The sequence below is a fragment of the Aspergillus alliaceus genome (assembly GCF_009176365.1).
Source record: "Aspergillus alliaceus strain CBS 536.65 unplaced genomic scaffold BDW43scaffold_14, whole genome shotgun sequence".
Taxonomy (NCBI): Eukaryota; Fungi; Ascomycota; class Eurotiomycetes; order Eurotiales; family Aspergillaceae; genus Aspergillus; species Aspergillus alliaceus.
In genome coordinates, this window is record NW_022474697.1 from 302,240 (window position 1) to 325,896 (window position 23,657).

Below are 23,657 nucleotides of genomic sequence, written 5' to 3' on the forward strand. Positions count from 1 at the left end.
TTATTTTTTTTCCCGCCCTAAACAATCTACCCTGCGGCTGCTTTTCTTTTCTTTTTCTTTTTTCTCTTTTATTTTTGGTTGCTCTCCTTCACTGCAGTACTCCTGCTATGTTGCCCCTCCATATGCCCCGCCATCCGCACAGCTGCAATACTCCGTCATCTCCGACGCAAGCTACTCATGTACGGTTCATATGTGTATAATTCTTTTTTTTTTATCTGCGGATGTTCGATGAGATTACAATCGTATAAGCATTGTAGACAATCCAACAGTATTTTTTTTAGTTTTTAATTTTACTTTATTTCTTCCCCAGGATCAAATGTAACAAATGGTTATTAATCAATGGTTCCTATCCGTGGGATTCCCGTATATACTAAGTACCAACTATTTCACCGGACCGGACGACTCTGCTCCTCATGTCCTGTAACTGCCCCGCCTTTCGTCCTCTTCTGTCCCACCGAATGACGGAAAGGTTGCTCCGTAAGCCGTCCAGTGCAAGATTTCGGCTCTGACATCTTCGAACTGCTTCTCCCTTTTCTTCCGTTTCTTCTTCTTCTCTTCCTCCTTTCCTCTCCTCTTACATATATCTTCATCCTTCCATCTACCGTCTTTTGGGGCAGTCATATCGATACTGCTATACTTCCCTTATCTTTAATCCTCCCTCAAAAATCCTCCCCACTCTCTCATAATGGCTGACCAGGCAGTGTAAGTACCCAAGTACCCTTGAGGTCATCATTCCGTATTGCACTTCCGATATCGTCGTCCTCTGGTGGATCTTCCCAACAATACTCGCGCATTCGTTGTGGAATCTTTTTGGGATCCTGGATAACCAGAACAATCGATAGCTTTGCGACAATTAGTTGCATGAGGTTCTGCTTCTTTTTCCAGTGTCACAAGCTGGCAATGGAACTGGATCAGACCCAGCCTCATGCATCTACCCCCTTCATTTACCCTCCCTTTTGTTTCTTCACATTCATGCCGTGTTTTTCACTTGAAAGGGGAATTTGACCACTGACTCTAGCGCCCGCTTGGCCGGCATCAATGTCGGCGCACCGGCGCGTCCTCTACCTAGTGCTGACTTCGGTCTGATCGGTTTGGCCGTCATGGGCCAGAACCTGATCCTTAACGCTGCTGATCACGGTTTCACTGTTTGCGCTTTCAACCGCACAACCTCCAAGGTCGACCGCTTCCTTGACAACGAGGCTAAGGGTGAGATCCGAAAATGCCCGGTAGTAGTTGAAGAACGGCTGGGGAGGCTAACAACCCTCTAGGCAAGTCCATTGTTGGTGCTCACTCCATTGAGGAGTTCTGCGCTAAGCTGAAGCGTCCCCGTCGTATCATGCTCCTGGTCATGGCTGGAAAGCCCGTTGATCAGTTTATTGAGTCTCTTCTGCCCCACCTCGAGAAGGGTGATATCATCATCGATGGTGGTAACTCCCACTTCCCCGACAGCAACCGCCGTACCAAGTACCTTGCCGAGAAGGGCATCAGCTTCGTTGGTAGCGGTGTCTCCGGTGGCGAGGAGGGTGCTCGTTATGGTCCCTCTCTCATGCCCGGCGGTAACGAGGCCGCCTGGCCCCACATCAAGGACATCTTCCAGAGTATTGCCGCCAAGAGCGACGGCGAGGCTTGCTGCGACTGGGTCGGTGATGAGGGTGCCGGTCACTTCGTCAAGATGGTCCACAACGGTATTGAATATGGTGACATGCAACTCATCTGCGAGGTATGCCCATTTTGCTCAAATTCCCTATCAACTCGCTCAGAATCCTGAGATCCTAACGTATACTGTTTTTAGGCCTATGATATCCTCAAGCGCGGCGTGGGCATGCCCGTTAGCGAGATCGCTGAAGTCTTCGAGAAGTGGAACAAGGGTGTCTTGGACTCCTTCTTGATCGAAATCACTCGCGATGTCCTCAAGTACAACGACAACGATGGCACACCTCTCGTTGAGAAGATCCTTGATAAGGCTGGCCAGAAGGGTACCGGCAAGTGGACTGCCATTAACGCTCTCGACCTTGGCATGCCCGTCACCTTGATCGGTGAGGCTGTCTTCTCTCGTTGCCTGAGTGCTCTCAAGGACGAGCGTACCCGCGCCAGCACCCTTCTCAGCGGCCCCACTCCTGAATTCACCGGTGACAAGCAGGCTTTTGTCGATGATCTGGAGCAGGCCCTGTATGCCTCGAAGATCATCTCCTATGCCCAGGGCTTCATGCTCATCCAGGAGGTAAGCCCATTCTAACCTACTTCTTGCCCCTAGTCCTGGCTCTCAACGCAGATACTTACAAACCCTGAAAACAGGCTGCCCGCGAGTACGGCTGGAAGCTCAACAAGCCTTCCATTGCCCTCATGTGGCGTGGTGGCTGTATCATCCGCTCCGTCTTCCTCAAGGATATCACCAACGCCTACCGCAGCAACCCCGACCTTGAGAACCTTCTCTTCGACGACTTCTTCAAGTCCGCCATCACCAAGGCTCAGAGCGGCTGGAGAAACGTTGTCAGCAAGGGTGCTCTCTGGGGTATCCCTACCCCCGCTTTCAGCACTGCCCTCAGCTTCTACGACGGATACCGCACCCAGAACCTTCCCGCCAACCTGCTGCAGGCTCAGCGTGACTACTTCGGTGCTCACACCTTCCGCATCAAGCCTGAGTACGCCAACGAGAACTACCCCGAGGGCAAGGACATCCACGTTAACTGGACCGGACGCGGTGGTGACGTGTCCGCCTCGACCTACGTGGCTTAAATTAAAGAAGGATATGATACACTGCGCTGGACGTGAAGCCCTACCCTGGGTCGAAATGGTAATGTGATAGGACAAAATTGTGAGAGTCAGTTGAGCTCTCTCGAAGCACATAGAATGATTACGATAAAAATTTAAAAAGAGATCGGTTCATTACCATGTATTTAAATGCTTTTAGTCCGCTATTTCTTAACGGAGATGTACTGAACGAATATGATGTTTTTGATGGTTCACGATGATGGATAGATTAGAGGAGTGCAGAACACTCGAGTTAGAAGGGAATGTAGAAAATCATCGGCTTATGGAGTAGATTAGTCAAGGAGCTGGCTTGGTTCAGACATTCGGGACTGAGTGTGTTTGATATAGCAAGATAAATGAGGGCAACAATCATCACGGTGCTGTCTCCGCCCGAGCTAAACTGAATTGGGATTGATTGGTTGGGAATAACGTTCGACCTCACCCAACCTAGGAACCGTCAGTCATCTCTTCCATAGTGGGTTAGCTGGCATCCTTTGACGGTACCACAGCTCTCTTCAACTTCGCGCCAGCAGTCTGAAATCGTCTGCTCAGCCATATCCTTGTCGACGGACTTCTTTTCTCTTTTCATCTTGTCTCTGTCGCTCCTTTTCCTTGCCAGGTTCCAGGGTTCCGGCTACGTCCCACCTTGCTTAGTCGGGGCTCCAGCTCCTTATTGTTACTGACAATCGACAGTAGCTTATAACCCCCCTGGCCGGGAAATTGGGGTTCTTTTCCTATCTGTGCAGGGCTCGCCTAGTCTAGCGTGCTGTTTTTCCTGAGCTGCGAACGCAAGGCGACTTCTTATTGTCCCTTCAAGAAATCTAGTCGCACTGTCGCATAATCTGGTTCTGGCTCTCCTTTGCAATCTTAGTGACGAAGTTTTGAGGATTGCTTAGTCCCAGAGGGTGTCATATGGCAGAGAAAAAGCGCCACGGTGCCGGACCTAGAGCATCATCGCAGGGAACTTCTGGCCCTACGGGTCAGGGAATGGCCGGAGCTATGGTGCCTTTGGAGGTCGCTTTGAGCGGTGCAATTGGTGCACGGTAAGCAGCTAATTTTCTTGAAACACCGCCTGCTGCGCAGCCTTTTTTTGAAAGGGCGTCATCATTTTCTGGGCCCAAGACACTCTCGTGAGAGCCAGAATATCATACCGTACCGGTACTAACGCTATTCTCCTCAAATAGCGTCCGCATCACCACCGCCCCTGTGTCTTCTACAATAGAGGGCACTTTGTTTACGGCATGCCCTATCACGAACCTTGTCGCTGTCAACACTGCCGCCGACAATAAGCAGACTGCAGGCGATTATCGTATCATCCCAGTGTCGCGTATACAGTCTTTCCAACTTCTCTCCCTCGCGCCATCGTCCCACAATGCAGATGGACCGTCTTTCACTGATGCGGTACCGCCCGTGCATGCGCTCGATATCCGTGCTTTGAAGGCTCGAGAGGCTAATGCTGTCGGTAAACTGCACGAGAGTGAGGCGCGGCGTGGCAAAGGTGTTACCCGCGAAGCCCAGGATTTATTCGATGCTTTCAGTCGCACAATGCCCACAAGGTGGGATGGAACCAGCATAATCGTGGCAGATGCAGTGGCAATTGCCGCCCCCTATCGTGTAGACGACTGCCGGCCATTGGTGGCAGGTGACACGGCTGCTCTTGCCCGAGTGCGCAAGGTGGTATGTGGGATCCTCTTCTTTTTTACTCCTTTCGGTGAATATGTCGTGAAATGCTAATTACATGTAGCTTGAAATGGAGCGTAAGAAGATTGAGCTACGCAATGCCAGTGCCTCAATCGGTACAGCCAACACTTTTTCGCGGTCGGCTTCCGCAAAGGACGTGCGACACCCATCTACCAACCCCAACCCGTCTCCAGGGCCCGGTGCTGCTGGACCGAGAAAGGGCGGTTGAGCACAAAGACTTTCCATTAACTGCTAAACTGAAGGGCCTTCTTTCCATATAAGTCGCATAGGATGAAACCACCCACGAGCGCGACAGTGGGAAATTGGGGAGTACAGAAGCAGAGGGAATGAATTTGTTCCCCTCAATGTCAAACATACTTAAAAGGATCGTACGGAGCTAGAGTTGAAGTAACCACGAGTGAGGTACAACGAGATATACAATGAGGCAAGGAACCCTGGATTGTTTTAACACAGAGAGTATGCAGGAGTTGTTTGGTGCTGTGATACATGGTCGCCTCCTGTATGTGTCCTGTATATCTGCAGCCTGGAACTTTGTTGCATCGGACGTGATAATGGGAGGTATCTGTTTGGATTCGAGCCTGAACGTACGGTTTGGCTTGTCCATTAGAATTTACCCTAGAAAAAAGACCTTCATGAATGAGATGACCGACTTTGCATTTTTCTTTCGTTCCTCGTCTACTGCACTAAGGATGATAAATACCAATTCTGCCTAAATTCTAGACAAAACCCCAAGCATCTGGGGGAAAGAAACCACAAGGAACATGGAAATAGTATAGGTACTGTACAGTACACAGTTGGCCCAACACAATGGAGACCCCCCATCCCTACCAAAACTACAATAACTAAAAACCAACCTAAGGACACAAACTAAAGTCAACAATCCACTCTACTTTGAGCTAAATCATAAATGATCTTCACACGCACCCCTGCAGCTATTTCCTTCCACTCAACTCCCCATGAACACACTTATACCCACGCTAATGCATGCATGGAGCCTGAATGCCGACGGCGTGTTACCCGTTTGTGCCCCAGTAAACCACCACCACCACCACCAGGCAAAAAAAATTGAATGTACGTAGGACAAGGAATTTGGGGGATTGCGCCCGCGTTAATTTTCGAGTTGGGGAAGGATGCTAGTTTGGGGGCTATTTGGGGCTTGCTTGCTTGCTTTTCTGGTTGTTTGGATGGGGGGATCCTGGGATGTTGTTTTGAGGGTTGGGGTTTGGGTTGAGTTTCGCCGTTCATATAGGTTGGGTTAATAGTTTGGGGAAGCCCGTATGATTATAAAGATGTTCAAGAGTGGGATCTACATGGTTCGTGTACTTGATGAACCCCAGTCACGGGAAAGTTCCAGGAACCCTGTAAAGTCTGCTGCGTGACACTGAGAACTATGACATGCTGTGGTTGGTGTAAGATGTGTTGTTGAAGGTAAGAGATATGATTTAGCTATCAGCAGAAGTAGAAGAAGTAGGCTGGCATCAATTGATGAGATTAAAGATTAAGGATCTCTAGCTCTAGCTGTTGAGTCTACTCTAAATAGTAGTGTACTGTGAGGGGTATTATATAGATCTGAAGTATGAGTTCAGACTCGGAAAAGAGCCGTCTCATTAATGACCCGGGGTTAACTGTGGAACACCGACATAGTTAATTCCACTGACAGGTGTACTGTCGGCCTTTCAGAAGTGTGCCATATAAAAAAAGCCCTCGATATCCTCGAAGAAGGCGGCAAATCCAGGCTCCTTTGACCCATATTCATATTAGGGCATTATACCTCGCTTTATATGAATTGATGTGAATGTATCAGTCCTCTTCCTTGTAATTGGTCCGCGGTTGATATGTGTTCACGGTAATGTCGAGCTTCTTATACAATCTAGTTTCCAGGGCCATTATTGAGAGAAGCAATGATGAAAGAGAAAATTACTCCCGACGCGGGGTATGGTTGCAACTAGGAGCGGCCGACCACAGGCATATTGACCGAGAAATTATATATTCTTTTAATTGACTTCGGCTCCCGAGCTGCGCTGCGAAACGACTAGTCCAACAAAACCATTGTCGCTCGCTGGCTGGCTGGGCTGGGAAGCCCAAGTGAGCTAGGCGCCGGTGCTTGCTTGAGGGCTTTGCGCCCGAGTCCGTTCGTTCTTTCGTGGCAAGCGGACCAGGGAACGGCATGAAAGTCAAAAGACAGGTCAGCACATGTCATCCAAGGTACAAACATTCCTTGCTAACAGGGACACAGGTATGCAAATGTTTTCCATGTCATCATACCCTGTTGGCATGATTTTAGGGGAGATTCTCAACCAGAAAATGAATCATATAGATCTCGAAGGGGAAGGCCAATTGGAAGCGATTATCAGTAAACGAAACCGGCGGATAGGTTTCCTGGGGAAGCTGGAAACGACATTACGGTGCTTATCCTTGCCGAAGGTCTCGAGAACGTGTGGTGATGGAATCACAACATCATCACTTCTCTTTGTTGGATATGTCATTGTTCTGGATCCCAGTGGGTTTTGGCTGTGACGAATCATAAGCATGAACACTTGGGACGGGACCAAAGAAGACCTAAGGCACCACGCCAAGAAGTCGGTGTGCAACGAGATGGAGTCCTCGACGGCTCAGGCAAAAGAGAAGAGCGATGCCTAATAGGATCGTGTTCTTACACGAGAATCTTCGAAGAATGATTTATCTCATTTACCAGCTTCAATAGTGCGAGTTAATCGACCATCTCGTTGAACCTTGGACTCTTGTCGGCCAATCGTGGGATCAACAAAACAGTACATAAGGCACCGGCAGACAATAGATGGACGACCCCGGATCGTCCGGAAAGGGACCAAAAAAAGCAATTTAATTTAGGTCCCAAATATCTGCAACCCCCGCTTCACAAACGAGGATTCTCGGAAGATGAGAGGCCCAAGAGCAAGATACCATGCACAAGACCCTGAGGACAGAGGTGATTAGTATCAAAACAGTCTAGTAGGAGTTGTGGCTGGAAGGAATATCATAGTTAGTTTGTCCCCTCTTTGTGATTGCTTTTAATTTTAATCCAACATAGATCGGATTTGATTTGATTTTGATTTCTCATCCTGGAGGTCGTGTGAGTTCAGTTGGGACTCAAAATCCAGACGGGTTTTGGGTTCGTATTCGCATATCTGGTGGCGGAGGTGGAGAGTAAGATTAAGACCAGGGAAGAAGTGGATTCGATAAATCAATAAATCATGATAGCAATGCCGAGAGAGCATAAAATTTCCATTCAGGAGAGGGTCTAGTTCGGGTCTAGTGTCACTCTAGGTATTGATGTCTCTTGACCTGCAACAACTGCTGACCCTGCAAAACGACCAAACCAAAATTCTCCTTTCCTAGTCCCCCGTCCCCCGAAATATTTTGTTTTTTACTACTTTTTGATATTTTCTTTTTTATTTTATTTTATTACTCACTTCCCTGGCAAATTGACTCCCTCACACGCTCCTTACTACTATTACGACATCAATTCACGACAGTTTGAGTTTGCAAAGCTGCTGCGTCGCTGTGCTGTTGTTGCTGCTGCTGCTACCCACCATATGCTTCTTCCTATCGGTCGCCCTTGCATGCTCCCCCGGGCTTGTCTGGCTCCTTTTGTCCTGAATTCCTTTCCTTTCCTTTCTCTGACCCTCCCTCTCATTTGATTAGTTCCCTTTTCTTCCAGTTTCATCTCCTTTGATACCTATCCAGGCCAGTCCTGTTGATTTCCACACCGATTCTCCTCGTTCCTTTCGGACTTATACTCCCTTCCGTGTCCATTCTCAGTTGCCGCGACAATTGAAAGTTGGACCGTCCAGAGTATATCACGCCGTGATCTACCACTGATGGAGTCTTATACATTCTAGCAAAAACCTTCTTTTGTCCCCCCTCTTAACTTTTTCCTTTTTCTCTTTCCCTTTAGACCCTCCCGTTTCTCAGCTAGCAGGATGGGTCTATCTCCCTCGGGAAATCACCATCGCCGGCGGAGCTCAATGCTCACGGCTACCGGGGGTCCCTCACAAACAGGCCCGACCGAGCAGAGGGATGACAATCCGCGGAGCAATGGCGATTCGGTCAACTATAAACGGGACGAACAAAAAGCCGCGGAGGACGCCGACGTGTCCGATCTTTCGTCAATCGCCGAGAGCTCCGACGACGACCTTCAAGATGATGAGGAGACCGGTCTTACCTCAAAACAGAGACGCCAGAGACGGCGACGAAGAAGGCAACGGAGACAGTTGGATGCTCGGATCGCCGGGGTCAAGTCTTCCAATGATGTGTTCTCGGTTGGACTGGCGGATAGAAACGTGATGAGGAAGTTGACGGTCAACGCGGGGTTGATTCTGATGTGGTATTTTTTTTCGTTGGCGATATCAATCGTGAGTTCCCTATTATCCCTTCTGACACAAGGATTGCGTGGCGGGACTGAAACAACTGACCTGGGCGGTGTGTGCTACAGTACAACAAATGGATGTTTTCCGAAGATGATGTAGTTTTTCCCTTCCCATTATTTACCACCAGTCTGCACATGCTCGTCCAATTTACACTCGCATCGTTCCTCCTATATATGATCCCTTCGCTTCGTCCACGGGCACCTTCATCGACACCTTCCGGGTCACCCATGAGACAGCAAGATGCGTCCGATAATAGTGTCCTTACCAAGGTTTTCTATTTCACGCGCCTAGTCCCCTGTGGTGCAGCGACTTCCCTTGATATCGGGCTGGGAAATATGTCTCTGAAGTTCATCTCTCTCACATTCCTCACCATGTGTAAATCATCGGCTCTCGCCTTCGTCCTCTTATTCGCTTTCCTCTTCCACCTCGAAACCCCGTCGGTCAAGTTGATTTTCATTATTGCGACAATGACTGTCGGTGTTGTCATGATGGTTGCAGGTGAGACTGCTTTCAACATGATTGGCTTCCTACTAGTTATCGCCTCTGCTTTCTTCTCAGGCTTCCGATGGGGCTTGACACAAATTCTTTTGCTGCGGCATCCGGCCACGGCCAACCCTTTCTCTACCCTCTTTTTCCTTACCCCTGTCATGTTCTTCTCTTTAATCACCATCGCGCTGGCCGTGGAAGGGCCCTCCCAGATATTTACTGGCTTTGTCGCTCTTAGCGACGCTCATGGTGGTTTTTTTGCGACCTTTCTCCTCATTTTCCCGGGTATCCTGGCGTTTTGCATGATTTCGTCCGAATTCGCACTACTCAAGCGTTCCTCCGTGGTCACATTGAGTATTTGTGGTATTTTCAAAGAAGTTGTCACGATTAGCGCAGCAGGCGTGGTCTTCCATGATCAGCTCACGCTTATAAACATTGTCGGTCTAATCATTACCATCAGCAGCATCGGTACCTACAATTATATGAAGATCGCTAAAATGCGTGCGGAAGCTCAAAAGAGCACGTGGGAGCACAGTCCGGATTCGGACTCGGAGACAGAAGATTCAGATCCCTCCAGAGGTCGCAGGGGCTACCACCGGGTTTCCAATCCAGAAACAAGCATGCTGCAGCCATCATCGGGCCAAGATGGCAACCAAAATGTCAACATCACGCCACCGGATGATACCATCCTGGGTCGACGGTCACTCCGGGTTCGAGCCAGCGGTGCCAGCAGCAGCACGCATGGGCTCACCATTTCCACGGCCAATTTAAGTGATCATGATAAATCATTCTCCCCGCGGGTGTCTGCACCATCTCCCTTGAAATCTGCACCGCCGGTCGTGCTATCCGCCGAATCTGAGCTCCAGAGAGCGGTGCGAGGCCTCGGTACTGGAAACCAGCTTCAATCGTCGCCTGAGAGAGCATCCTCCCGAGAAAGACGCTAAGTTGGATTGTTGGATTGTTATCCCATCTGTAGCGGTTCTTTCGTATTCCTTTCGTACTGGACGCCACTGGTCTGGTTGTCCTGTACCTGCACCTTGTATCTTCGATCTCCTGGCATCGCTTGGCTTTCTTCGATTTCGTTCCGATTCGACTGGAATAGTTACGAGGAGAGATCGGTATAAGTACTTGGACCCTTCATGTTCAAGTGCAAGATTATATCGAACGTGCGTTCATATTGTTTTATAGCAGGAATTGTTGCTGGCACTTCAAGGAGAATTGATTTGAAGTGCCCAAGGAGTCTCTCATACATTGGCAGAGTCTCTCGTATAGACCGTGATTTGTGTGATACCATGTTTACTATTTGTTCCATCAAAACAGGAGATGCATTAACATCTTCCAACATTTAGCCCTGATATTTGTGGCTTAAAGCACCCCTACATACAGAATACCCATTTTGATTACAATTCAAGATCTAACCTATCTTGAATGACATACTCTACGGAATCCTGTAAAATACGGCATATATATAGGATATTCGCGTTGGAATCTGATTTGAATAGCATGTAACGTTACATTACACGCCAATGTACTTTGTTACGGTACAAATACATATTGTAAAAGTGATGGGCAAGATTTGTTCTTCAGAGAGTAAATTATATACAAGTTCGCTATTACTCGGTATGACTTTGGCATCCTTCATCTTCACTGTCCTCAGCTGAAATTTTCTTCGCTTTGCTTTTCCTTCCCGCCCCTTTCATCACGTCCATCAGGGTTTTCTGGTTTTTCTTCCCCGGACTCTTAGTTTTCTTTTTTCCCTCGGTTTCTAGCTTTCGTTCGTACTGCTCTTGCTGTTTCCCCCGCATCTCACGGCCCTCCTCAGCTAATCGAGCCTCGAGCGTACGGAATTCGGGACTTTCAGGGTCCATTCCGATCAGGGATTCGAGCAGTTCGATCTCCCGGGCCCAGACGGAGGGATCGGCAGCGGTAGGCTCCTTAGCGCTGGCCGGCCTTTTTGGTTGTTTCTTTTTGTTGTTGTTGGTAGCACTGTTGCTATCTGCGTCATCGCCATTTTGGGTGGAGTCCTTCGATATCACGGACACCGGTCGGTCAATAGGTGTTTCAAGAACCATGGGGAGTCCCTCAAAGCGAGGTTCATTCATGACATTGTGAAAAGCCCTGAGGCCCAAGAATCCTGTCCCAATGTTGGCATGGAGATCACGTTTACTACCTCGCGGTGCTTTGGAGTCGTTCAGATGAAGGGCGCGGAGATGCTGCAGACCGATGACCTCTTCAAATTCCTTCATAAAAGCCTTGAAACCTTCCGGCGAAGCCAGGTCGTATCCTGCAGCAAAACTATGACAAGTATCGATGCAGATTCCGATGCGGGAGTGATAGTCGCGCGGGATCATGGCAAGGAGGTCGCGGAACTCTGTTAATTTGCCGCCAATTGTGGTTCCATGGCCGCACATCGTCTCAAGAACTGGTGTGACTGTTGAAGTAGCAGCAAGGGCATTTGTAAGTGCTTTGGCAAGTCGTGATAAGGCGTCGGAGAAGTTGCTCTGGTTTGCGCTACCTGGACTGTTTTATTGGTTAGCTTGGGTATAGACGGGAAATACTACAGAGTAGAGTCGGTTGTTATACTTACTGGAAGTTATACAAAGTTATACCGAGTGCTTCACAGCGACGAAGGTCATCCAGGAAAGAGTCGTAAGCTTGCTTCGCCTTGGCTTTATCTTCTTGCGCCAGATTCACGAGATATGAGCCGTGAGGAAGAATATGCTTTGCACTGTCATACTTGTGCTCTATGCATAGGCGACGGAACTGGTCTCTATGATCATCTTGTAGGGGCGGGTTGTCCCATTTCCTTTGCGACTTCAAGAACAAGGCAAATGCGTTGCCGCCAATGTGCACACTGTTGTTGATGGCATTGAAAACACCTTTGGCTGCACTGACATGAGCCCCCACGCACATACGCAGCCCCTGTGTCCTAGCTCTCAGCGGCACCATCTCAGATTCCTTTTCCTTCTTAGTCTTCCTTTTCTTTGACACAGTTGTCGTCACTGTCGTCTTCTCATCCACTTCTTCATGTTTCGCCGTACTTCCCTGGTCAAGCTCCTTTTTGATCGAGAGCTTTGTTTCCTCCTCGACTTCTTCTTTCACAGGGAGGGCGACACCGTCTCCGTAAGCTTTGCCTTTTGATGTGCCTTTTGCACTCTGCGACTTTTGCCCCCAGGAAGAGGTATTTTCTTCGTTGGTTTCAGATTGGCCAGGTAAAGATGAGTTTCCTATTATCTCGGTAGATTTCACCCGTTTCGACCTTCTTAGCGGGGATTTCAGCTCGGGATGGTCATCAACCTTCCGTTTGTTGGCTTGTGGACTAGTGCTTTGGGGTGGCGATTTCGAGACAGCTATGGATGCTGCCTTACTACGGGATCCACGAGGAGGCATAGCAACGTGTATCAGGGCTTTGCTAATATGTAAATAGCCTTCAACTTTGTTTAATTCAAAAAGGCAGGCCTGTATCCCGTGGTTGTCGATAGAGGTGTCAGTAAGAGGTAATATATTTGTGCTGGTTTTAAGAACGCGCTCGGCTCGGCGCGTAGCCTGATGGACCACCGATAAGCTGATAGACCAGCTGTAATTTCAATCCGTGACTACACACACCAAAGTGAGATACCGTTTATGTCTACAGAGTACTGCGCTCCTCTTACAAAACTTTTGTATTTATGATACACCTTTCATCCTTAAGAGTTTGTTGGGACTCAGAGGAACTTGGCTTTTGATGGTACAAGAAATTACAGCGCTCCCTGGACCTTTGCATACAGAACTGTCTCACTCACATAGCTGATGTGCTTACTTAATATTATGGCTCTATCTGTCTTTGGACTGCTAAAAGTTTGGAATAAACTAAATTTATGAGTTAAAGGCCCTGTTGACGAAACATGAGTCTACTACCTGACTCGAGACGGAACCCCAATATCGCCCAATATGGCATGGGTTTCACGTGATGCGTTACCGGGACGACGGGGGCATGATGTTTATCGATAAACTTGTTGGTAAAAGAAACTCCACTCCTTTTTGAATCCTACGCATATCCCTCACCACCATCGACGACCCCCGACCGAACAAAGATACAACACTGACCTTCACCTCGCGAAAATTGGACTTCTGTGGCTTGTAATTAGAACACATATTCAAGAGACCGTGTTTGGACGCAACTAAATCAATCTACCTCGCCGCCATGGCGGCCCAAGAAGAAATTGTCGACTTCGACATCATTGAAAACCAAAAAGAGAATATTCAATCCTTGCCGGGTGGTCGCTCAGCAAAAGAGCTAGCTCGAATCTTTTCGCCAAGAGGCTCCGAAGACAAGCTATATTCTCCATCGCCGAACGAAACGAGGACCGTTAACGATGCCATCAGACAAGACTACGAAGCAGAACTGCAGGTAATAGGAGAATCAGACGATCCGCTCGATATTTACGACCGCTACGTGAAATGGACTTTAGATGCATACCCTTCTGCACAGGCCACCTCTGAATCAGGTCTTCTCCCATTGCTGGAACGCGCAGTGAGATCATTCCTGAACTCGCCTCATTATAAGGACGATCCTCGCTATCTTCGCTTATGGATCCATTACATCAGGCTTTTTTCTGACTCACCGAGAGAAACGTTTGCGTTCTTGGCACGACATCATGTTGGAGAAGGGCTCGCGCTATTCTATGAGGAATTCGCTTCCTGGCTCGAAGGTGCAGGAAGATGGACGCAGGCAGATGAAGTGTATAGACTTGGTGTTGACCGGGAGGCTCGCCCTGTTGAACGACTGGTTCGAAAGTATCGTGAATTCCAACAACGTTATGAGCAGCGAACACAAGACAATGGGCCGTCCTCTCCTGCATTGCCTGTTGTCCGACCAGCACTGGCTGCCAAGGTCGACCCATTCTCTGCCGCGACAGCTTCGTCACCAGTTCCCCAGGAGCAACGGCGAGCCCCAGCCGCAGGGTCGGCCCCAAAGACCAAGTCTGGGAAGCCGAAAATGACAATCTTTTCTGACGCCGATTCACCAAGCCAGCCCGCCGTTTCGGAACAGCCCAAGGGATGGAACAGTATTGGGTCGATGCATGAACGCCGGAAAGAAAACAGGATGGAGGCAAAACCATGGGCTGGGGAGACACTCAAGGCTGGAAAGAAGGCTGCCCCGAAGGAGAAGATGACGATTTTCAGGGATGAGGTGAGCGCAACTATTTGATTACCTTCTGTTTTCGATTTCCGTATATTTACGATCACAGGACTAATTGGTGGCATGAACCCGGTCTGGTTTACGATTATGTGTATTCAGTCAAATCAAAGTTCACATCTGAAAGAATCAATGCAATCAAAGCAAATTCCAGAACATCGTGTAAGGGAAGCGATAAATCCGCGTACTGGAAGACGGGAGCGTGTCTTCGTCAATCTTGATGCAGTGTACCCTGACCATACGAACCCAAAAATTGAGGTCAGTTTCGAAGAGCTTCGAGCCATGCATCGTGGCTGGATGGACAAGAAGTGGTTACCCCACAAAGAACCTCTGAGGCAGATATCTGGAAATGAAAAATTTATTGGAATTGATCCAGCGAAGGCGCTGCCAGCGGAGTTTGATGAGAAGCTGACCATCAAGGACACCGGCCTATCGGCACAGCAGCAAGTCGCTGATGCTAATGCTCACCACGAGGGAAAGGCTAGTAAATCCCGGAAATTGAAGCTTCGCGAAGTTAAGGGAGAGACGCAGACCGGTAAGGCTATTTTGGACTATACTCTTTACCCATATGTCCACTCTCCTTATGAGCGATACTAATTATCTATGCAGTCAAGATGAAGTTTGATTCCCCGACTGGAAGCAAAGTTCGTCGCAAGAGCACTGCTGAACCAACAATGACAATCCATACTCGCGCTGCGACGGATGAGATTTATAGTATTTTCAACCAGCCACTCAGGGCAGAGACTGAGGTAGCCGAAAGTAGCGATTTTGATGATGATGACTATACAAGTGCCGGAGAGAGCACCGTAACAGGACACATATCGGCCGCCTCCAGCGATTTCGGTGACGATGAAACTACGTTTCACAAGTCCTTTGATGAAACTGTTGGGGATGGTTTTGACGATAACACGAGGGCTGAGAGTTTTGTAGACGGTGAATGGACACATTTCTCTGCTGCAGGTGATTTAGCTGCTCTTCATTCACCGAGGTTGACATCGAATCAACACATAGATGACGAGGACAACATCGACATCAATGATGCTGAAGTCAAACAAAATAGGCAGCGGTTTATACCAGAAATGCCCGACGACTATAATCCACCATATGGCCCTTACCGAGACCCTGCTATAGTTGCCCAGAATCGCTTACCATTCATGACGCCGATCGTGGAGCAAACCGAGTATTCGCTATCCATGACGGCCGCCAGGAACCAGCTATACAATGCGAAAACACCATCTAAGCCTCGAATGGGGGATCTTCTGGGAAGTCCACTAATTGAGGGAACTCCTCCTCAAGCAGACAACACCATTAGCCTACCGGAAGATGTTGCTCTGAGTCCCACAGCAAAGAAAGCATTGTCTAGCGTCAAATTGTCATCACCTTTTGGACGTAAACATCGACAGGGCCCGATCATCCCAGATGCACAGTGCAATCCTACGGACAAGGTAATCCGGAACACAATCCTTGCAGCGTTAGACCCACCACTTGCTTCCTATGCAGGATATCATGATCATATGGAAACGGAGGCTCATTATGCCTCTGATATTCAAAAATTTATGAAGACTCAAACAAAGCGTTCTCGAAGCGGTGACGAAGCATCGTTTGAATTGCCGATCCTTGAACTTCCCGGCGCGGAGAGAAGCTATATCATCAGACGCGAGCTTGGAGCTGGTGCATTTGCACCTGTATATCTAGCGGAAAGTATCGATAATTTAGCCTCTGATTCTGAATCTGAAGATAGCACCAGCGGAGGCTCACAGCTGGCCCACAGTGACAAATCGACACTGCACAAGAAGGCTCGTTATGCGTTTGAGGCAATCAAAATGGAAGTCGGCCCTCCAAGCCCTTGGGAGTTCTATATGATTCGGACTGTGCATAACCGCTTGAATCAACGACCGGAGTTAATGCGTTCCCTTGACAGTATAATCGATGCTCACGAGCTGCATGTGTACAAAAGGGAAAGCATTCTTGTTGAAGACTATCGCGGCCAAGGAACTTTGTTGGACCTTGTCAATCTCGTCCGAAATGAGCAGATTACAAGCGGCCATGCAGAAGGAGGCTTAGATGAAGTCCTTGCCATGTTCTTTACCGTGGAATTATTCCGCACCGTAGAGGCGCTTCACTCATGCGGTGTACTGCATGGGGACATCAAAGCCGATAATTGCCTTGTCCGGCTCGAGGAGAAACCAGAACCTCTATCACTCATCGATCTCGGGGATGAGAACTCTTACGAACCACGCGAAATGCACTACTCCCCTCGAGGCTCATACGGTTGGCGCAACAAAGGCCTTTCTCTCATCGACTTCGGTCGTGGTATAGACATGCACGCATTCCAGCCATCAGTTCAATTTGTTGCTGACTGGGAGACCAAAAAGCATGAATGTAACGAGATTCAAGAGATGCGGCCATGGACCCATCAAATCGACCTTTATGGACTTGCAGGTACTGTCCATGTCATGCTTTTCGGAAAGTACATCGAGTCCTCTCCTGTGCGTCAAAGTGAAGGGGCATACCCGGATGCCCCTCGAACGTATCGAATTCGAGAATCATTGAAACGGTACTGGGAGCGGGAGATTTGGAGCGATGTCTTTGATCTCCTCCTGAACCCTGGCGCAGAACGATGGGCTCAGATGGAGCTCGAGGGAAACAACAACCCGGCTGCAACACTGTTCGACGAAAATACACTCAGCTCCCCTATTTTCCCCGTTGTTAACTCTATGAGATACGTTCGAGAGAAGATGGAAGGATGGCTAGTCGCCAATGCAGAGAAGAAAGGTCTCGGTCTCCAGCTTCGAAAGCTTGAGGCCATATTTTCCGAGAGAAAAAAGAAGCTTGAAAGATCATGATCTCTTTCAGCACAATGATATCTTCCTGGCACTCTGTATCTATCTTCTAACGATTGCTTCATGATCCATGATCCTCTATATCTCTTATCCCTCAAGCGTTGGCGTTTTGGTGGAAGGGCAGACTTGATGTCCCCCTATTTGGCGTGTACTTAATATCACTTCTTGACCATATTCTAATACATATCAAAATCGGTTAATGTTCTTAATCTCGCAATCTGTACAAATTTGAGTAGAGACTGCTCTTTATCCTACAAGAGCCTTTGATTAAAGCGAACGGAGTCCTAAACTCCGCCTTTAGCCAGAACATAATATACGATGTTCAAGCAAAAGCTACGTACCTACCTAACTAGACCATCTATGATTAACAGATATAAAAAGGTTAGGCCTACGATAACTCTGACGGAAATACTATAGTAGAGCTAAGCAAGAAAGGAGAGAAAAGGAATGGTTCATTTCAAATATCAACTGCTAGTTACTTCAAAACATCGGCTCATCCTCATGTCATCATATCAAAGTGTCTGGTTCAGTTCCTCTAGAGAATGCAAGATGCAAGAGATGGATGAAAGCAAGATGAGAAACGTAATAAGAAACAAAATCGAAGGTCAATGGCAATGTATTCTTTCAAAGATAGGAGAGAAATGTGAGTGCATATGGCAAAAGATTGGGTTTATGTGGGGCGCTTTTCTTCTGGATCAATGGGTAAAAAGAAAAAGAAAAACAGGGTCCACGTGAGACCGCTGATATAAATGGATAGAATGCAATAGATAGATAGTAAAAAGGGCAGAACTGTAAACAGAAAACAGCCATCGAGTAAATGAGATTGGAACTGAACGCTGCAAAGGCCACAAAACGCTTCATAAACGTCACTCAGCAGCATCATGGTCGTTTCGTCTATGTCGTTTCAATCAATATCGGCGTCTCTCCATTCCAATCATCACGCATGCTGAGAAAAGATGCAACACTGCTCATCATAAGACAAAACAAACGGCATGATGATTTTTGCATGTTGGCGGAGGGAACTCCAGTGGGAGATAGAAAAAGAAATGTGAAAGGATTGTTCAAAGATAGGCGTAGGCGGAGGGTTTTTTTTTTCTTGTTCTTTTCTTTTTGATTCTCAAGATAAATTGATGTAGTCTGTGATCTGTCGAGATATATCTTTAAAGAGTGGATTGGTCGGATTGAGAGAAAAAGGAAAACCAAAGAGCGTGGTAGTGCAAGTTCGGTGCAGGAATCCGGTTCAGCTAAGACCAGAAAATGTTGTCAACGGAGTAATGAGCATCCATGCTATCCAGAGTGGCAGTACATTGGGTTGTTCGATAGCCAGTGTTGCTATTGTCGATAAAGAGAAAAGAGTAAAGAGAGAAAGGAGAGTGATTGGTGTTCAAATTGGAAAGAAAAGAGAAAGGAGAAATTGGGGAAGTTCTGTCCACTCGGTTCAATGATCGGCAATAATGACTCGTACATATCTGTTCAGCGCTATTCTGAACACGATGCAGCCTTCACGGAGTCCAACATTATAATAGCATACGGTTTGCCCTGTGGCAGACATTCCGTCTTTTATCAATATGAACGTGAGAGTTTTAGTTGTGCTTTTTCCTTTTTTGGAATTTTTTTTAAATCGTTTTGTATCGTCGCCTGTCTCAGATTGGAAGCGCAGGAGAATATCGTTCTTTTTTCGTTTGTATTGTTTCGATATCATTAGTCGTGAAGGCCATTTCTGTCATTATTTCGCGTGGATAGCAGAGCCAAATCCACTATATAGATCGTCCAGGTCATTAGTCAAAGAGAAAATTGAAGTCGGCAGGGTAATCAAAACAGATTCACTGCTACAGGCTCTTCAATTGCGAATTGTATGTGGCAAAGGCACTGACAGGCTTATCGTCTTGAGTAAGACATATTCAGGATCTGCCTCCGGATTCGTTCTGCATCCGATAATCCTGGCTCAATTGGATCATACGGCAGGGTGTCCGAGGCTTGTTGTCCGTCAACCTGAGCCGTCTGTCTGGCCTGAGGCAAAAGTCTACGTGCAAATGGCTCCGAACGAGATGGCGCATGTCTGATGAATCTGGCCGGTGGGTCGCCGGCTCGCTTAGGTGGCTCAACCTTGAAAGGGGAGCCCAGTCGTCTGATGGTCTCACCGCTGAGGTTCCGCAGGTGCGTAGCGGGCTTTTCCACAGGGCAACTCTCCTCATTTCGAGATGAGGATGACGGTGGAGAAAACAGCTGATCAAGGTCTCTGGAACTCACTGAACTCATTGTGGCTCCACGGTTCCGGATTCGTACACGACGCTGACCATGGTCATTGAGCTTCCCCTGCCGGAAAAGCTCCTCCACGTTACGTCGCGTTTCTTCATCGCTTGGAGATTCCGCAGTTATTAATGGATCATGAGCAATGTGATGATTGTCCACATTCGAGAATAGGTCCATACGGGGAGGGGATCGCAACCGAGAGCCAGTAACATGAATGGTCTCTCTTCTGGCTCTGGGCGTATGGCGTTGGACTCGTTTTCTGGAATTACTTGGGCCCCACGTGTGGTAAGTGAACGGAGATCCCAGTCGAGGTGCAATCTCCCGTTCGTCAAAGCTAGACGGTCTATTCGCAAATGGGTCAACCGCACTATGAGCAGGATTGCAAGGTACGGGCTGGCTGAACCATTTGCCACTTCCATCTTTCGGTGATGGCTCCTCCATTGCAAGCTGTGTTAAGGGTCCAGGAACTGAGCTAGAGACAAGAGATATACCTAAATCTCGCGTGGCATAGACAGGTGTGCTACTTGTGGGAGCCTCTGCTTGGGAGGATTCACGGGAGGAGCGCGAAAGCATGTCTAAGAAAGGTGTCGGGCTTCGGGACATCATTAGCCTCTGGTAGTGAGGTGCGATAGAGAATTTTCTCTTGCACAGATACTTTAATCTCCGTCTCGTGGACGCCTCCGATTTGGGCCATACAGCCTTGGGAGTGTCGGTTTTCGGAGTTGGTGTTGACTCGCCGCTTCGGCATTGTTGCGATGTGAGTGGAAACTGTTTCTTAAGTCTGGAACGCATTCTTTCCCATGTCTTCTTTGCCTCACGGGCTACTCGGTGAGTGACCCCCAGAGGCGGGATACTGCCGGGCGTCATTTTGAAGGGGGTGATTGTGGGATCCTGAAGGTATATCTGGTATGTATTCCATAGGTGATTATCCATATCCATGGTCCACCGTTCTCTAGCCGGGAGTTTGTTCCGCCGGAACCTGGGCACCGGAGTTGGTTCCACGTGTTTTGGTGGTATCTCAAGGAAAAATGGATCCAAACTATCACTTTCCATGCTTGTACAGCTTCCACCTATTGAGTGTCGGGATGCAAATGTTTCAATTGACGAAACAGAAGAATCAGACAGTTGCGAACAGGCGGAACCAGGGCGCTCAATTGCCTCTCCAATGGCCTGAGGATCATCTGTAGACCAATCTCCGGTGGGTTCAGAATCGACTGGGGCTGCGCGGATCTGGGCGGGTGGGGTCTTTAGAGCTACGCGATCCCGCGGAGGGGCCAAGAAGCGGTCATTGCTTGTGGGTATTGTTAAGCACGTCTTAATGTCTGTCGTATCGCGGGAAGACGAAAATTCAATGGATGGTAGAGGAATATCGGATGGGTTCGGGTGGAAGGTACTGAAGTTATATTCAGCCCGCGCAAAGACGTCCGTTCCTGAGCGCACGCGCGACCTGCGCAAACGGCAACTGGAATGGCGCGGGGGCGGCGGCGGGGCGTCCAGCTGGATTGAATGGCGCTCTGGAGTCCTGGGCTCGCCTATTGAAGGAAACGTGAAGTCTTTCGGCAAGGTGCGCGACAGACCTTGCCGTCGGTGAGTCATGGTGCGCAGTGTTCCCGTTGTATCTCTCACTGGTACAGGATCAAGTCGGGTAGCGATAGTTGAAATTATCGGTCGATTCGTTCGTGTCAATTCCAATCTTCATATACCTATATCATTTCGCTTTTTGAAAATCCTTCGCACGCCCTGGATGGAATAACCTTCAAGCGCCAACTTTTAATCCAAGGTCGCATACGCTCTTTAGCTCAATTGAATGCGCACCCGATTTCCTATTCTAGCAGCCCACTAGATAATTTTCGTTAAGGGACGAGAGAGTAGAGTGGTTCAAAGAAAAAATATTTGTTTTTCGTCAACGGTGTAGCGTAGCTTACTCGGTCAATTTCAAGGTGAAGCTGACCAGGCGCGTAATTCCAGCAGGGGGGGGGGGAGTTCGTTTCGTTAATCGTGACAACAAGTAAAGAAAGGAAATCAAACTCGTCAAGGTGTGAGTGGTCGGAAGGATAGCAAGCGATCGTATTTGTGTGAAAGTCGATGCGATGCGATTTAATCTTGGCTTGGGATCGCAATCTAAGGATTCCCGCACTCCATCTGGTACCTGAAGATAGCCGGGACTATAGAGAAGAGGAGACCGTCATTGACACACAAAAACGCCAGACCAACACAAAAGAAACGACAAGGAAATCGAAAGGGACGGGAATTTACGAGTCGCGCGCTCGTAAGATAAAAAACAAATAGTCAAGGAAAATAAAAAAGAAGCAGCAATGATGGTGCACGAGGGAAGCGAGGGAGAAAACGGGAGAGGAAAGGAAGGCAAGAAAAGGACGGGACGGGAGGATCACGCAGAGGGGGCAGCGCCTAAGGCTGTTGTCCCCTAGAGCCTAAGGCGCCGGGACAGCGCGAAGAATCTAGCGGTGCGCAAGAGTGTCCTTTGGCTGTTGCTTTTGCAACGGTCTCCACTCAACGGAGCCCGAGTAAGGATCAGACAAGGGACCACGTCAAGCACTAACAGCCTTAGTTCCAGAGGTAATTAGCTGGCGCGGAGGTTAATTTAATAATCATTTAAGTCAAATTCACGTATACTAAAAGGAAAAAGAAATTGTTCTTAAAATTAGAAAGAGAAAGGGAGGAGACTGACAGAGAGCTGTACCCTTATGACTATTAAATGTATGCAGCGTATCAAACTTTCAGTATCAACAAATCACTGGCCGTGAAATGGGAAATTCCCAAATAAATAACGAAATTGATGCCTTGGTTCTGTGGAATGCGGAGAATTGTTGCTGGTCAAATCCACGATAATAAAAATAAGAAATTTATTTTTTATTTTTCTTTTCTCGACGGCAAATGCAGGTTTCTACATAGAGAGAAAATTAATAAATTCAAAAGAAAAATTAAATCAGGATAATCTGTTGGAATCTGCATAGAAGAAATCACCCCCTCATGTTTCTAAAAAAGGGTTTCATCCTATTTACTTACTACTAGTGGTACTTCGTAGTAGTACTTAGAGCAAGAATTAGTACTAAATGGCTGGTCATATTCGTCCGCCTCAACGCGTTGCCCAACCATTCCATCGAACAAATCATCCAGATGGAGTCAGTTATGACCTCAAGTTATGCGGATCAAGAGTCATAATAAATAAATCCTCCCCAGCTGAGTGTCGGAGATGGTTACTCGGTCTTGAATTTTATTTTCAAAGTTTTCCTTTGTCCACCCTCCTCTAAGTCTACTCTTTTTTTACAGTACGATTCTTCCCCAACGGTAAGGGTGTATGTATATACGGAGGAACTATCATCATGCACTCGCCAAACAGCGCCGGCAAATCAGCTCACCGATCGACCATGGCTTTTGTCTTTCTCTCCTACCCATTGGAGAGATGCATGGAAAATCCCACGGACAAGGATGTGTACTACTGATGTGACAGAGAAACCAAAAGTGCGCGTATGATTATCAGATCATCACAGCTCATCTTCACACAGCGTCAACTGATCCCCATCCGGTCATGGGTGCAATTCAAAAAAAAAAAAAAAAAAAAAAAACAGAGCCCACCCACAGCAGAAACAAAAAATAATAATAAAAACAATAATAATTTCATAGAACCTTGTGATCAAATGTCGGTGGCTGGGAGAAATTTTCAGACCAGGAATTTCGCAGAGAGACGCTGAGTGGTTCGTGCCGGTGTCATGAGAGATTCCAAGTGGTTTCGAAACCTCGAACTCCAGTCTCTTGCAGAAGCGTACTCCACCGCCGTGGTCGACGAACCAGCAGAGACTGGGCTTGCATTAGTCTGACCACATCCGACATAGGGAAGACGGAGAGACGCGACTAACCGCCTCGCCGATGAAACGTTTGTTGGATCTTTCCAGGCCGCACGAGGTTCACGCAAAGTGCCGGTTAGATATATGTGTGGGATGCAGAGGTTCAAATAAGATGTCGTTTTCCCGAGAGGGAAAAGAAGAACGAACAAGCGATAAGCCAATGGATCTTTCCCCTTATCGGCCCCTCAAA

At 47.9% G+C, this 23,657-nt stretch overlaps 6 protein-coding genes across 6 annotated transcripts; 4 read left to right on the forward strand and 2 right to left on the reverse strand.

Moving 5' to 3' along the window:
• Positions 1–396: 396 nt before the first annotated feature.
• BDW43DRAFT_271934 (6-phosphogluconate dehydrogenase) lies at positions 397–2,736 on the forward strand (the record flags this gene model as incomplete). The annotated part of the gene is made up of 6 exons (XM_032041486.1): positions 397–702; positions 1,070–1,206; positions 1,269–1,720; positions 1,793–2,228; positions 2,251–2,254; positions 2,305–2,736. Coding segments are annotated over exons 1-6 (1,478 nt in total), but the record flags the coding sequence as incomplete, so codon positions are not given.
• A 519-nt stretch (positions 2,737–3,255) lies between these two features.
• Positions 3,256–4,766, forward strand: BDW43DRAFT_47499 (anticodon-binding domain-containing protein). Its single transcript, XM_032050102.1, has 3 exons — positions 3,256–3,794; positions 3,936–4,428; positions 4,496–4,766. Exons 1-3 carry the CDS (start codon positions 3,664–3,666, stop codon positions 4,658–4,660), a joined length of 789 nt encoding a protein of 262 aa, XP_031901773.1. The 5' UTR covers positions 3,256–3,663; the 3' UTR covers positions 4,661–4,766.
• A 3,627-nt stretch (positions 4,767–8,393) lies between these two features.
• On the forward strand, positions 8,394–10,270 carry BDW43DRAFT_309768 (putative nucleotide-sugar transporter; the record flags this gene model as incomplete). The annotated part of the gene is made up of 2 exons (XM_032046772.1): positions 8,394–8,825; positions 8,906–10,270. The coding sequence occupies 2 exons, from the start codon at positions 8,394–8,396 to the stop codon at positions 10,268–10,270; spliced, it is 1,797 nt and encodes a 598-aa protein (XP_031901774.1).
• A 535-nt stretch (positions 10,271–10,805) lies between these two features.
• On the reverse strand, positions 10,806–12,889 carry BDW43DRAFT_47580 (DNA-(apurinic or apyrimidinic site) lyase APN1). The gene is made up of 2 exons (XM_032050103.1): positions 11,914–12,889; positions 10,806–11,846 (listed from the first exon to the last, which is right to left on the reverse strand). Exons 1-2 carry the CDS (start codon positions 12,714–12,716, stop codon positions 10,940–10,942), a joined length of 1,710 nt encoding a protein of 569 aa, XP_031901775.1. The 5' UTR covers positions 12,717–12,889; the 3' UTR covers positions 10,806–10,939.
• A 333-nt stretch (positions 12,890–13,222) lies between these two features.
• BDW43DRAFT_47616 (putative checkpoint protein kinase (SldA)) lies at positions 13,223–17,550 on the forward strand. Its single transcript, XM_032050104.1, has 3 exons — positions 13,223–14,499; positions 14,608–15,040; positions 15,115–17,550. Exons 1-3 carry the CDS (start codon positions 13,510–13,512, stop codon positions 17,349–17,351), a joined length of 3,660 nt encoding a protein of 1,219 aa, XP_031901776.1. The 5' UTR covers positions 13,223–13,509; the 3' UTR covers positions 17,352–17,550.
• Positions 17,551–19,138: 1,588 nt separating this feature from the next.
• Positions 19,139–21,441, reverse strand: BDW43DRAFT_47627 (uncharacterized protein). Its single transcript, XM_032050105.1, has one exon. The coding sequence runs from the start codon at positions 21,195–21,197 to the stop codon at positions 19,227–19,229; it is 1,971 nt and encodes a 656-aa protein (XP_031901777.1). The 5' UTR covers positions 21,198–21,441; the 3' UTR covers positions 19,139–19,226.
• Positions 21,442–23,657: the final 2,216 nt, after the last annotated feature.

What these genes read in the sequence shown, in the direction of transcription:
- BDW43DRAFT_47499 (XM_032050102.1), top strand. Translation starts at nt 3,664, where the DNA reads ATGGCAGAGAAAAAGCGCCACGGTGCCGGACCTAGAGCATCATCGCAG. An exon ending in AGCGGTGCAATTGGTGCACG is followed by an intron (nt 3,795 to 3,935) that starts GTAAGCAGCTAA and finishes CTCCTCAAATAG; the next exon opens with CGTCCGCATCACCACCGCCC. An exon ending in TTGCCCGAGTGCGCAAGGTG is followed by an intron (nt 4,429 to 4,495) that starts GTATGTGGGATC and finishes AATTACATGTAG; the next exon opens with CTTGAAATGGAGCGTAAGAA.
- BDW43DRAFT_47580 (XM_032050103.1), bottom strand. Translation starts at nt 12,716, where the DNA reads ATGCCTCCTCGTGGATCCCGTAGTAAGGCAGCATCCATAGCTGTCTCG. An exon ending in ATAACTTTGTATAACTTCCA is followed by an intron (nt 11,847 to 11,913) that starts GTAAGTATAACA and finishes CCAATAAAACAG; the next exon opens with TCCAGGTAGCGCAAACCAGA.
- BDW43DRAFT_47616 (XM_032050104.1), top strand. Translation starts at nt 13,510, where the DNA reads ATGGCGGCCCAAGAAGAAATTGTCGACTTCGACATCATTGAAAACCAA. An exon ending in TGACGATTTTCAGGGATGAG is followed by an intron (nt 14,500 to 14,607) that starts GTGAGCGCAACT and finishes ATGTGTATTCAG; the next exon opens with TCAAATCAAAGTTCACATCT. An exon ending in TAAGGGAGAGACGCAGACCG is followed by an intron (nt 15,041 to 15,114) that starts GTAAGGCTATTT and finishes TTATCTATGCAG; the next exon opens with TCAAGATGAAGTTTGATTCC.
- BDW43DRAFT_47627 (XM_032050105.1), bottom strand. Translation starts at nt 21,197, where the DNA reads ATGACTCACCGACGGCAAGGTCTGTCGCGCACCTTGCCGAAAGACTTC.